A 14,003-nucleotide genomic window follows, 5' to 3' on the forward strand; every position below is an offset into this window, starting at 1 on the left:
GTTTTGATTTAAATGATTTGCTTTTGTTGCTAAAAGAGGAGTGCATGTTTTTTTTTTTTTTTGTTTTTTTTTTAGATTTAGTTAATGTGCTCGCCTTTTAATTTTAAAGTAAAGTGTGGTTTGAGAATTTTAAAAGCATCAAAACGTCAGATTCCTATTTTAAATGCCAACTTTTAAGCTTAAAATTACAGCTGTTTATCTTTCTTACAAATGATGCTATATTTGCTCAAAATGACATATATTTTCACCTTCCTTTTAGATTTTATAAGATCCTCTCAAAGAGATAATTATATCATTTCTCTAGTTTTCTTATGGCATATTTAAAATCCTTCTAGTGATCAAGCTACAGAAGGCGGGTGGTTGGATGGGAGCATCACCCTTGAATCATATACCTATGATGTTCGCATGGGTGTACGATCCGATAGTGATGTCGTTTCTTCTTCTCTTTACTAGCCTATCTGCTTCTTTGGTTTGTGATTGTATTTTTGACAGGGGATATTTTTTTTTCTGTAAATCTTCTGCCTGTTTGTTCTTGGTTATTTATAATTTAGCTTATGATATCTTTAGGTTATGATTTTGATTTACATTTGTACTATTTTTGTTAGATTGCTTGTTTTTTTGTTTCAGCGGTCTCTCATATAACCTCAATTGTGTTGGAAGAGACCTAAAGCAACAAACAAACAAAAAAAAAAGCTACAGAAGTCAAGGACAAGATCCTCTTTCGAAATTTTGATAAATTTGTTATTTGAGTTGCTGAACATCATGTACAGTGACAGAAGGGGAAACCCTAGCAGGCAATTTTTGTAGACTTGAAATTTTGAACGAAAATAGGTGGTTTAAGTTATTTCCGACATTGAAGTATAATTGAAATAAATAATCTTATTGTTTTACCATTCACAGAGCTCCTAATTATTTCACCCAAGCATGGCTTTCAAAAATAAAAACAGAAGATCTCAGTAATAATTGGAGATTAAAAGTGAGTCCTTTTTATTTTTCTGTTAGTAAACGAATGCAAAAATTGTTTCTTTCACTCTCAGATGTGAACCCAGAAATGGAACTATACAGTGTCCATTCTACAGCATTGTAAATGCTGTTATGCTGATGATTGAGGAATGGGGGAGGGGAAGAGTAGTGATTATAATTCTTGCATTTTAGCTCATGTTTTATCTAGTCCGTCGTAGCAGGTGGTGGTCGAATTACAGGGTTCCTATGCAACCTTGAAAACTGTGAAAAACCGTGAATTTAGATTTTATTTTTCAAGGCCTTGAAAACCGGGAAAAACATTTGTTTTCTCCAAAACCTTGAGAAAAAAAAACGTGAATTTTTTTTTAGAGGAAAAAATGCCAGGAGGGTCATAAGTGAAAAAGGATCACATCAATTTTGTTGGAGGCCTCAGGTTAACAAAGATCTGATGTTGTCAGCCCAGCAAGGTGGAAAAATGTACTTGAAGAGAAGATGAAAGAAGTGAACAAGTGAAGAAAGCTTTGAAAAGGAAGATCATGGATGATGATATTCAGGAATTGAAAAAGAGAAGAAAGCTCTTGCAAACGAAGAATGCACTTTTTGAAAAATAACATGCTGAGGCAGCAGAAAAATTAACGGACTTCACTCTCATTGCTAAGCCAAATATGCTGAGGAAAAAGGCAAAGGATATGTATGACATCCAAAAAATCACTTCTGATATTGAGGAGATATGCAAATCCCTGACTGATTGACATTGAGATAGCTCTGGATGGATTTTATTTGTACATAGTATTTTATTGTTGTTAAATATCTTTTCTGTGAAACTTAAAATTTACATCATTCAGTGTGTGGAGTGGTTGGCAATGGACAATGACAATGTATACTTGGATAAGCATCAGTCAATATAAGGACTTAATTTAACTCCCAGAGTTTACCTTGGACTTTCTCGATAAGCTTTATGGATTAAAGGTATGCCGTACACAACCTTGAAAACCATGAAAATAACATTGAAAACCCTTGAAAAAAAACTTGAATTTTTGTAACAAATAGGCATGGGAGCCCTGAAATAAGGTCACGTGTTGAAAGTTTGATTTAAAGATTATTTTTTCTTATCCTTTTGTTTTGGATTTTAGTAAAATAAAAGATTTTTTTTTTTTTTTTTTTTTCCTTTTTTTTTTTTTTTTTTTGCTTTGTAACGTGTAGTTTAGCTCCATGTTCATATCCATTCAGTTACTCCATTATCATATAGACTGTTCACATCTCTGGTTTTTACTACCTGTTTTTCTTGCAGTTTCATGTTATTGTTTCTTGAGTAATATATTTTTGGTTTGTTTTGTTTTCAGGTCACCAATTTAAAGAAAATTTTGAAAGGCATCCTGGAATTTACACTTGAGGTAGTGAGAGTTATAAGTTTATTTTCATTTTCTAAAACTAATATGCTCCTTGTCGTTTGAAAAATGTTTTTTGTTTCAATTTATATAAACAATCCTCTCAAAAGAAACAAGATAAATTTGGTAAATGTGATGAATTGTTAATATGTTCATCTTTAAAAGTCAAAAAGAAACATATAAATTTGGTAATAATGAATCGTTGATATGTACATTTTTATAAGTCATTAAATTCAAAAAGCACTCATGCTTTGAGTGCTTGATTTTGTATTCCATATCAATACTGAAATTTTGTAAAATAAGAAATTGAAATGAATAAAACAGTTTTGAAAAATGAACAAAATTAGCAACAACATTCGTGTTTTGAAGCTGCTATATTCATAATTGTTTCACACTCCAAAACTCAGGCAATTACTGTTAACTTGGTATAATGTGTAAGGATTTGTTGACGATTTTATCTATTCTATTTAATAATACAATGCTTTGTTTTCAGATAATTGAATGTATGTATTTTCAGGTGCTTGGTATCACAATGCAAGGATTTCAAATGCCAGATGTCAATGCAATCGGTGGGTGTTATGTACAATATGTACTGAGTGCATTTTTAAAAAACCTTTTACATGGAATCAAGTCAATAAGTTAACTGCCACTGTCCTCTCTCTCTCTCTCTCTCTCTCTCTCTCTCTCTCTCTCTCTCTCTCTCTCTCTCTCTCTCTCTCTCTCCTCTCTCTCTCTCTCTCTCTCTCTCTCTCTTTCTCTCTCTCTCTCTATCTCTCTCTCTCTTCCCCCCCCCACACACACACACACACCTCTTTCTCCTCATTCTTTCCTTTATTTATCATTTTATGCTTTCCTATTCTATGATTAAATTTGGTTCATCAATTGGTGCTCATTCTATGTACATAATTTATAGATATGGCTTAAAAGATGCTACATTTGTTTTATTGGTTTCCAAAAACAAAATCATGAAGGCCTTTTTTTTTAAAAGATAACTTTTCTCTAGTAGTCTGTATGGCATTTCCTTAAGGTTTGTTTTGGTTGTCTTTGAGCTAGAGTATAACGAAATATTTTGTCATCCATTCTTGGTCATAATTTCAAACTTTTGTCTACAGCATCTCAATATAGCCTCCAAGATCTTGGTCGCCTACTTCAACTGGTGCTTAATGTAGCCATTAACTGTGACAACAAACAGGAACACATCGAGACAATTATGAGCATGGAGGAAGCTGTTCAGCAGAGTATTATGAATGCTATACAGGAGGTAGGCCTTTTTATCAATTTATTTTATTTATTTATTAATTTATTCATTGTAATGAATGACTTTGGTGAAATGTTTGTCATATTCAAGCACACCCTGTCACTCAAAGATTTAAAGGTCATATTGATGTTAGTCCAACGCACCTCAATTTCATATTCTTTCGAATTCTTCCTCACCCTCCTTTTTTTTTTCATTGGTGAAACATTCAAAATTGAGATCATTTGCTTTGTGTAGAATGTTATGTTACGAATTTTTTAATGTGTATCTTATGGCCAAGATTATTTGTGTTGGTGAAGCTAATAGCTAAGATTGTGTTTGTATGTGAAGTTATTGCCAAAGGTTGTTTGTGTGTGTGTGTGTGTGTGTGTGTGTGTGTATAGTGGCTAAGAGTGTTTTGTGGATTCAACCCTTTAATCTTAACCGTGAATCCTCTTTTCTTTTTTTCTTTTTAAGATCATAAAATTTCTCTCTCATTACAAATCAATTGTATAGTAGTATCATTTTTTTAAAATCAAGTTATTGAATATTTTGTTACTTTTATAGTTGATGGTGAAAGAGACTGTGCCAGCAGATGATGGGGAGACAGAGTTACAAGAGCAAGTAAGTGGCATTGTTTTATCTCATCTAGAAAATGATTTTTAAGCAAAATTTACATTTAACTAGTAGCTAAAATCACTGCAGTGTGGTCTGTTTTTGTAACTTTTTAATGCACACCAATATATAGTAATACTCAGTTTGGCTGAGTCAGTTCGTGCATAAGAAATAGTAGATAACATTGTAAAATAATCTCATTGGTTACTTTGATGAAATTCTAAAGATTATATAATGACTGTTTCCCAGACTTTTTAGTGTATGGATTTCAAAGTAAAAAAAAGAGATTAAAAATAATTTGTCTTCATGTCAATGATATAAATTGTTTTGAAACTTGCCTCCCCAGTTGAAAAAGACAGTTGATGAATTAAATGGTGCTTTGATGGCCAAGGAGGAATTGCTTCAGCGCTGTCACGAATTAGATGCCCAGGTAATATCTATTGCGAGTTTTAACTCAAAAAGTCTCATTTTTTTGGCCATGGAAACATTGATAGGATGGCCAAGTAGACTTTTGTTCTCCAAATACAAATCAAGTATTTAGCTGATTTTTAAATTATTTATTTTATGTGCTTCAGAAGGTTTTAACACTTTTTTCCTCGTTTTTTTGTGTTTTTTTTCTCTCTGAACTGAAAATTACTTCAATAATACCAGATTTACGCCATAATCAGATTGTGTTGATTTGTGATATTTTGTTTTTAATATTTATTTGTTGAAGATTGATTTGTTTATTTTTTCCCCTCACATTTTCTCACTTTGCTGATTGCTTGATCTTACACAGGTAGCATCTCTACAAGAAGAAAGACAGAATTTATCAGCAGACAATGAGAAACTTCAGGAGAGATTATTAATGTCAGAAAATGTAGATGATCCAAGCACACCTGCCGGCAAAAGATGTGGGCAATTACAAACTCAGATTGAATTATTACAAGAAGAACTCTACAAACTAGAATCAGGTCAGTTCAGATATGCTTATGGAGGTCTTATTTATGCAGATGTTATCATGTTTGTAATGTTACGAAAGAAGTCTGAATTACATATTAAATTCCACCAGATTGTGAAAATTTCTGTCTCTGTACCTCATATAAGAAATAACAACTTTAATCCTGACCAAGTCTCAAACAGATAGTTGAGATCATGTGTGTTGAAATTTCACCCTAAAATTTACATCTCTGGCCTACTTAAAATGTGGCATCATTTCATGTTAGCCAGATGCAGAAAAGTGAAGTGAAATCTTGATTATGAAATGGAGTTTGATTGATATTCTTATAATGAGAATGATATTTGTAGGTCCTAACCTTCAATAAAAAATCAGTCTTGCAGCTATGCTTACCAACAAAATGTATTGGATAAAACTTGCCGTAAACCCCTTCTTTTGGACCCAATGTTTGTCTCCATCATCATTTGTTTTTTCTTGAACCTGTCTGAAAAGCCTTCCTTGGCGGATCACAAATCTGAATTTGCCTATGATTGCATCATCACTGTGCACTATAGTCCTTGGATAAAGACCCCATCCATGTTTACATCTATTAAGAAATATATCCAATCAGTGGACAGCAACAAATCATATGATTGATGACTAAGTTGGACGAAAACCTGAAAGCCACATTGTCTTACAATTGCTCAAACTGGAAAATAAATATTCTGTAAAATCTCAAGTTAATTATTAGTGCAATGTTTTTATATACCTTTTGCAGGGAAAGATGACTACAGAATCAAGTTAGAGGTTTTAAATAAAGATTATCAGGAATTAAAAGAAAAGGTAAGCCAAATATTCACTTGAATCTATTAATGCCTTCGTTTTGTCTGTGTTTTTTTTTTGTTGTTGTTTTTTTTTTTCGAGATTAGATTTGTTTTAATCAATTCTGAATTTTGTTTGTTGAGAGAAACTAATGTAGAAATATTTTTTTTCAAATTTGAATTGCAGTTTTCTTTAAAAAATCAGATTTGTTTAGATTATATAATTACACATTCCTATTTTTCCTCTTGAACTGTCAAATGTAAAGTCTTTTGGATTGTCTTTTATTGTACAGTGTTTTTTTTTTGTTTTTTTTTCAATATTTTTTTATTTTTTTTTAATACCTTTCTTGATATTGAAATAACTAATTCATGGCTATTACGAAAATAATATGTTTAACAAAGATCACTCTTCATTGCTCAACAGAATGCAGAGCTGAGTAAATTAGCAGGAGAATCGCGTGCCATGAAAGATGAATTATACATACTGAGGGAGGCATCTGATCAAATTGTAAGCACTGTGATCCACTGATAAATTTATAATGTTACACAGTTGAAATACAATTTCATGGCAATAGTAATGAATGATGTTTTTAAAGGGTCCTTAATTTTAGGTCAATTCTATTTTTAAAAGATATTTGACAAGTTGTTTGCATTGTGATTCACTTACATGCCCATTTGAACTCTGGTGGAGACTTTTTTTTTTTTTTTCAATCTCACAGACCAAAGTATTATTTGATCTCATATAATATAAACTTTCATCTAGACAAATCTGTAAGCATAAATAAATGCCAGTGTTGAAATAATCGAATTTGTCTTGAGAATGCTATTTACAAAAGCTTAGAGAGGAGAAAAAGAATTTTTGTGACATAGGAATAAATACTCATGCTTTTAATTTGTCTATCATTTAAATAGATCTTAACTATATGTATTCTGTTTGTTATTGGTCAAGCAATTGATAAATGCAGACTTATTTAAGATTCAAAGTGAAACTTTTTTTTTTTTTCTCTTTCCAGCTCAAGCATGAAGCCACAATAGAATCATACAAAAAGAAATTAGGTAACATTTTCTTACCCCCTTTTTTAAAACTGAGGAATAAACTTAAGTTAATATTTTATTACCCCTTTCTAATCATTTTTACCGAAATATTATTGAACTGTGTGCTACCCTGGTGAACTTTCATCAGATCTCAATGTAAAAATTATGTAAGTATTATTTTTTGATTATTTAAAAAAAGAGAGGAGCAAGGGTGGGGGGATTGAAGGGATCAGGTGTTGCTAGTTATTGCTGAAATTAACACCTGCATTTGGGCCTTGCTTTTGATTTCTTGTATTTTTTTCCCCTTAGAAACTTTACCCAATGTGACATTGCACTGCAGTTGACACCTGGGTTATCAGTCTTCCCTTTAGATAGGGCTACAAGAGACTGATTTTCTTTTAACGGGGAAGCTAAAACAAGCAGCTCTTCATTGAATTACACTCTTTTTAGATATCACTATTGATGGTTAGAAAAAAAAAGATATCCAGACAAAGAAATTTTTTTTAATTCCAAAGTTGCATTTTTTTAAAAAGCATATTTTCTTTTTTTATGACAGAGGCTTTAGCTGACTTGCAGGGGCAAATGAAAATGTTGGAGGAGAAAAATACTAAATATATGCAGCAACAAATCGAGATGGAAGAGGTGAGGAGTCTTTGTCCCCATTAATCACAGTTTTGTTTTGTTTTGATTTTTTTATTATCTCCAAAGTTGTTTTCTTATATATTTACAGATCAATCATTTTTATTATGTAAGTTTAAATTCATTTAGAGGTGACAGAAGCTGATATCCTCAATTAAAGTTGATAGTTGTATATTTATACAAACTTCGAAACTATTGGCTCCTTTTAAACATTAATACTCTCAAAGAGGTAGAAATCTCAATAAACTCAGTCAAGCAATTGGAGGGGTTGTGTACCTTTGCTCAAAAGACATTGGTTCTTGAAGTCTAATAGAAAGAAAAAAAGGACAATGTCATTGGAGTTGGTGTAAAGAATGAACATTGAAATATATGCATAAGTCTATTCCATGGTAGTGACATACACTTATAGATTAAAACAGTGTGTATGATTACAAAATCAATATACGTTATCTAAAGCTTGGATTGAATAGAATATTATTTTATCAGGTGGTCACAAAAAAAATGTGCCGCTCTTTGTCGGCTTGTATCTCTGAGACTCTTCATTGTATTTCTTCTAAGTTCAAAACACAAATAAAACAGATCTTTATACATAGACTATCAAAATAGCATACTGCAAAGAAAGAGTTCTGCTTTTGCATAAGACTTGTTTCCTTTCTTCAACAGTTCAAATAGTGCAGAATGGTTTATTGTGGTTTGACAGATATGTTATTGGATGTGCATAGGTTTCTCAGGCATAGCAACAAGTGTCTTCTTTGAAGAATACCAACACACAAATGTCACAATAATTTGTATAATCTTTTCAACAATATCGATATTTTTAAAAACCGCTCATTCAATTATTTTGATATCTTGTAATTCTATTGACGAAGAACAGTTCTAATAGTAATAAAAATTTGGAAAAGATATCTTCATAAATTTTTACAATAGAAAGAAATAAACAGCGGCACGTTTTTTGTTGTTGTTGTGACAACCTGATATTATATTATATAGTTCATTTACTTGAAATATATTTTTGTTCTCAGGAATTGAAGAGAGCCACTTCCTTAAAACAGCAATTGGAGTCATATAAACGTCAGACCATGGAACTCCAGAATAAAATGGCTGAGGAGACGAAGAGGGCAGACAAAGCAGAGTTTGAATTCAAGAGGATACAGGATAAAATTGCTATGGTGCAACGAGAGAAAGAGGTAGTATATGGATGAAAATGCTTAATACCATGTTGTTCCATCCATTATAAAAAGTTGTTATTTTATAACTCCAAATCAATATGTTTACTATTTACCACTAAATTGTAGGCAAGAGAAAATGATGATGCCCAACTGCAATAACGACACATTTGATTTTACATTATATCGTGACTTCATCAACTTTAGTTCATTCAGCACCAGGAGATGCATACCACCTGGATGCTTTCCTTCCTTTTTTATTTCTTTTTAATGTATAGTGCCAAGTAGCTTCCGTCTTCTCCTCTTCAAACATTCTGCTCCAACTGTTTTCAGTCCTCCCTTAGCTTCTTGTAGTACCAATTTTCTAAATGCTTGCTTTGAAAAAAATCAGAGGAAAATTGGATTTTGGGAATTTTTGCCTCATTTTCTCTTTTGTTTAGAGGTATTCTTGAATACGAGTAGGTAGTTGGCAACTTACAAAAGTATTCATCCATGGAACCAGCAACTAAAATCTCATGGGAAATCGCGGCTCTAGTATTGAACCTCAGATCTCCAGGTCTATCACAGTTATTATTAGTGAATTTGGCACACGAGTGATTTTAGCATTGCACATAAAATTATTACCCTGTTAGCAAAATGCTTAAATGTAATCTTTTCCCCATTATTTAGCGTATCCAATCTGAGCGTGACTCCCTCAGAGAGATGAACGAAGAGTTAGAATGCACACGATTTCAGGCAACAGGTCTTGGCATGGCAGGGGAACTCAATGAAATGAAAGAAGGATCCCCCGATGTGGACTTGATGTCTCTTCCTCCACAAATCAAGTAAGGTTTTTATTGTGATTGTCCCTTGCAATATAAATGTATTGTTTTCAAGAATTATTTATTTTAAAAATCTATGGGTGATCAATATTTTAAGTGTTAATAAACTTTATAGGATGAAAATAATTCTGTTATTTTTCTGAACATAAGATGGGATGAAATCAAAATTTGAATTTATTGCTCCTTTTGTTATCATTTTTTTTAGGATGTGTTAACTTTAAACTCTTTCACGAATGTAACCATCTACCTTATAAATTGATTTTTTAAAAATGTATATTTGTTTATATGAATTAGCAAATTTATTTTCAGAAATGGCACTTCAGAAATGAAATGTACTATCATTATTATTATTATTATTATTATTATTATTATTATTATTATTATTATTATTATTATTATTATTATTATTGTTATTATTATTATTGTTTTCATTATTGTTGTTGTTGTTGTTGTTGTTGTTGTTGTTGTTGTTGTTGTTGTTGTTGTTGTTGTTGTTGTTGTTGTTGTTGTTGTTGTTGTTGTTGTTGTTGTTGTTGTTGTTTATTATTATTATTATTATTATTGTTTTCATTGTTGTTGTTGTTGTATTATTATTATTATTATTATTATTATTATTATTATTATTATTATTATTATTATTATTATTATTATTATCATTATTAATTACTATTATTTTTAAATAAATTTATTTTGTGTTTTTTTATTTATTTATTTTTTTTTTGTTAACAGAGAAAGATTGATGCGACTTGAGCATGAAAATAAAATACTCAAAATGGGTTCTGCCTCCAATCAAGAGAATCAAAGCACAGCTTCACAGGAACAATTAGATGAAGCTAATTCCAAGAGGAATGAGCTAGAGACGGAAGTTAGGTTAGTGACTAGCAAATTTATACACGTTGTTGTGAACATTTGTTTATGGTATCGTATAATTTCAAAATATTACTTTTATTACCATCTTATTCAAGTTTTTTTTTTAAAAAGGAAATTTGTGCAATTAAAAAAAAAAGTATTCTTGAGACAATCTTTTGAATTCACCATTTAATACTATGAGCATTTTGGGATTTAAATATGAATTGGTCCTCCCTTTTTTTTTTGTCCCCTCAATCATCTCCCTCTTCCATTTGGTCGTTAGTTTTTGTTCTGTATTATAATAATAATAATAATAAGAAGAAGAAGTTCTGGGTGGGGTTCCCTACCTCCATAGTGGGCAGGGAGGTACATACTGTGTCTTCTATACCCCTATGTCTGTTTTCCAATTTGCTTTCTGTCTTTGTCTTGGAATGAGATTACTTGGTTTTGTCCTGGCCCTGGCCTGAGTCCTAGCTGAGAGGGAAACAGTCAAATGCATAGTTATTGTTTTGGGAGATGATATTTTTTTCCTTGTAAATCATCTCTCTGTTATGTATTATGTTTGTTATTTTTAATGTATAATGTAAGCATTTGAGTGTATTCCTCTTTGTTGGATTTTGTGCTTGTGTCCGGATGAGACTTATAGGTGATCTCAAACTAAGTACATTGATGGTTTGCTCTTGGAATCTGCATCTGATCCCTATTTGTTCCCAGTTCCCCTTTGTCTTCCTTTCTCTTGGGTGCTTTAATTGTAATTCTAGAACTTTTTACTATCCTATTTTCTTCCTTTTTACTGGCGCTGATATAACCTAAATGTGTTGCAAGCGCCGTAAAACCCTTAAAAACAAAAACAAAAAGAAGAAGAAGTTATTTGTAAAGAGCTCAACTTCCACATAAATGCTCAGCGGCACTTTACAATATTTAGAGACTATTGTTTTGCAAATGCCCCAGTCGTGATCTTTGCTGAAAAGGATGTCCTCTTCTGTTGAAGATGAACCTGCTTTTGGCTCTGCAAATGTTCTGTTTTAACAGTCATTTTTTTTATCCTCTTCTTACATTTACAAGTGCAAATGAATTTCACGTTTATTTTATAATATTTTATCTATTTTATTGTCTTTCTTTTCTCTTGGCCCTTTCACAATCTAAAAAGCATCATGACAACAAGCAAAGTCCAATTCTTTTTTTTTTTTTCCAGTTTTACATTTATCTGTTTTGGATGCATGTGGGTAATAAATTGCAGGTTTTAAATGATTGAAAAAAAAAAAAGTTAAAATGCAGAGTGAAAAATAAGTAAATGTATGAAAACATCAAGATACGTACATATGTCCAACTTAAACCAACAGTGGGCTAAGAAGAGGGAGATGAAATTATCGTCAAGATGTTTTCTGATTTTTCATAGAATGGTGTAAGGAAAAGTGCAGTCTTTAGTTCAATATCAACATTTTTATATTGCTTTTTGTTCCCCATTTTTAACCAACTCAACAGAATTTAGTTTTACTATGTAATGTACACATTTGATGACAAACAATGATCCTCACACACTTTTCAGTTGATACTTTTTCTACATTATTTCAAACTGAGAAACCATTCTAGCTACTCTGTTGGTTCCAGACCGTGAAAAGAATATTTTTTCATTATTTTACACAAAGATACTGATGAATCCTTAATCCTTCTTTAGTCTTTATATATATCTTTTTTTTTTTTCTTTTTTTTTCCAACGCTTCAAAATGTACCTTTGTTTCATAAACTGATTATTTTTTTCTTTGTTAGAAAAGGTAGAAATTATTTTTTAAACACTGGATTTGATTTTATATTAATCTCTGTTTAAAAAGCATGATAAAACTGTGATTTCTGCTAGGATAGCTTAAAATCTTACATTTTAGGCTGACACTTTAATTATTTTTTTTTAAAGAGAGTACAGACTATATTAGGTTTTATTCTCATTTTTGCCTTTAGCAGGTCATGAGGTCAATTACCATTTTCACTACTAATGATCATTTTGGTTATAGTGTATGATACCAAAATTCAACCAGGACTTAACATCAACTTACTTCATTTCACATTGTCTCAGTTTGAATGGTTCTTGAGTACATTTTCGCTCCACATCCACATTGAAGTGCAACAGGAGACAAATATCTAAAGTTTAAAGGGAAATGTGTGTATGATTACACTTTGAGATTATCAAGCTTTTCTACCTATCGGAGAAGTTGTGGATAATCCTGTTTTATGAGTTTTGCCTCTTGGCTGAGGTTCCTAACATTAACTAGGTCCTGTCATGTCATAACAAACATGATTGTTCTTAAAACACCCCACATAATGAACTTTTATTCTTGTAAAGTTAATTTCCAATATTGCTGTGAAAGGACCTATCAGGAAAAGTTTTTAAAAAAATTATCATATAAGTATAAGAACCTGATATTTGCCTAATAATATTAAAACTACATGCCATGCAAAAACTGGATGATGTTAGGATTAATTGTCCTTTAATGTAGTACCATTATTTTGATCAGTAAAAAACCCCACATTATGTAATATTTACATTTTAATCTTTGATATTCTACTCTTTTTGTTTAAATTTAGATTTCTCTCCCTTCTTGAATGACATATTATTTTATTTTATTTTTTAAATCTTTTTCTTAGTCAAATTTATTCGACAACCTTGATTCAACCTTCTAGGTATTTATCAATTGAAATTTGCCCAACTTGATAAAATGTGGTTAAGGGCTTTGCATATAATTTTTCCCTCCAAACAACAAATTAACAATTCCCATCATTTTGGCAAATTTCATATTGTCTACCATGGTATTGGTATTTTAGCTAAGAGCGAAGCATGGATTTATTTATTTATTTATTTTAATTCTTTTTTGATTTTTAAAAAGATTATTATTTGTTCGCATTGTCTGTCTCCCTTTTTTTTTTCCAAATGAGTTTTTATTTTATAGATCATTATATTCTAGGCCTAGGGCAATCAGATAATCAATAGTGATGTCCATGTTGCTTCAAAAGTAATATATGCAAAACTGATTATACCCAGCTTTGCTTTCTATCTCAATTTTGTGTTAGTGTTACATTTTTATCACTCAGCCATGAAACTACCATCAACACTAAAAATGAAATTAGGTTAGCATAGGAAGAGTTGGAAGTTATGAGATGTCATCAAAGTGAGTCATGTGGATGAATCAAAGATATGTTACAATTTTTGATAATCCAACCTGCTGGTCAGAAAAATAGATATCAGTTTACTTTCATTTCAAATTATTTTCTTGGTGTATATTGAAAGAGACATTTTTCTTCATAAAGACAGCAATTCATGATAGAGGGAAAGTTGCAGATGATCAATCTTGTTAGTTTACGGAGTTAGCCTTATAGTTTAGTGCTTCACAAATTGACCATTATCCTGTAATTTTGTTGCTGCTTTTGTATTTCTTCCACTGAAGTTGTATATATACAATCATGCGCAGAAGTTGTTGCATCACCAATGGGTCGTGGTACAGCGGCTTCTTATACTTTTGTTGCTAATGTATAAACTTTTTTCTTTTAAATATGTCCCTTTCTC

The 14,003-nt window shown here is 31.2% G+C and overlaps 1 protein-coding gene across 1 annotated transcript in view; it reads left to right on the forward strand.

The window, feature by feature from the left end:
• LOC144977684 (protein Hook homolog 3-like) overlaps positions 1 to 14,003 on the forward strand; it is a gene marked incomplete in the record, with an annotated part of 43,679 nt that overhangs the window by 13,628 nt on the left and 16,048 nt on the right. The window contains 14 exon segments of the mRNA XM_078923137.1: positions 901 to 976; positions 2,307 to 2,357; positions 2,869 to 2,920; positions 3,464 to 3,612; positions 4,153 to 4,209; positions 4,547 to 4,630; positions 4,979 to 5,153; positions 5,895 to 5,959; positions 6,362 to 6,445; positions 6,951 to 6,993; positions 7,529 to 7,614; positions 8,634 to 8,798; positions 9,447 to 9,601; positions 10,328 to 10,468. Of these exon segments, the coding sequence (XP_078779263.1) occupies positions 901 to 976; positions 2,307 to 2,357; positions 2,869 to 2,920; positions 3,464 to 3,612; positions 4,153 to 4,209; positions 4,547 to 4,630; positions 4,979 to 5,153; positions 5,895 to 5,959; positions 6,362 to 6,445; positions 6,951 to 6,993; positions 7,529 to 7,614; positions 8,634 to 8,798; positions 9,447 to 9,601; positions 10,328 to 10,468 (1,383 nt within the window).

This window comes from Berghia stephanieae, chromosome 1 (genome assembly GCF_034508935.2).
Source record: "Berghia stephanieae isolate SIO BIC M18660-M18661 chromosome 1, UCSD_Bste_1.3, whole genome shotgun sequence".
In the NCBI taxonomy this organism is placed as follows: Eukaryota; Metazoa; Mollusca; class Gastropoda; order Nudibranchia; family Aeolidiidae; genus Berghia; species Berghia stephanieae.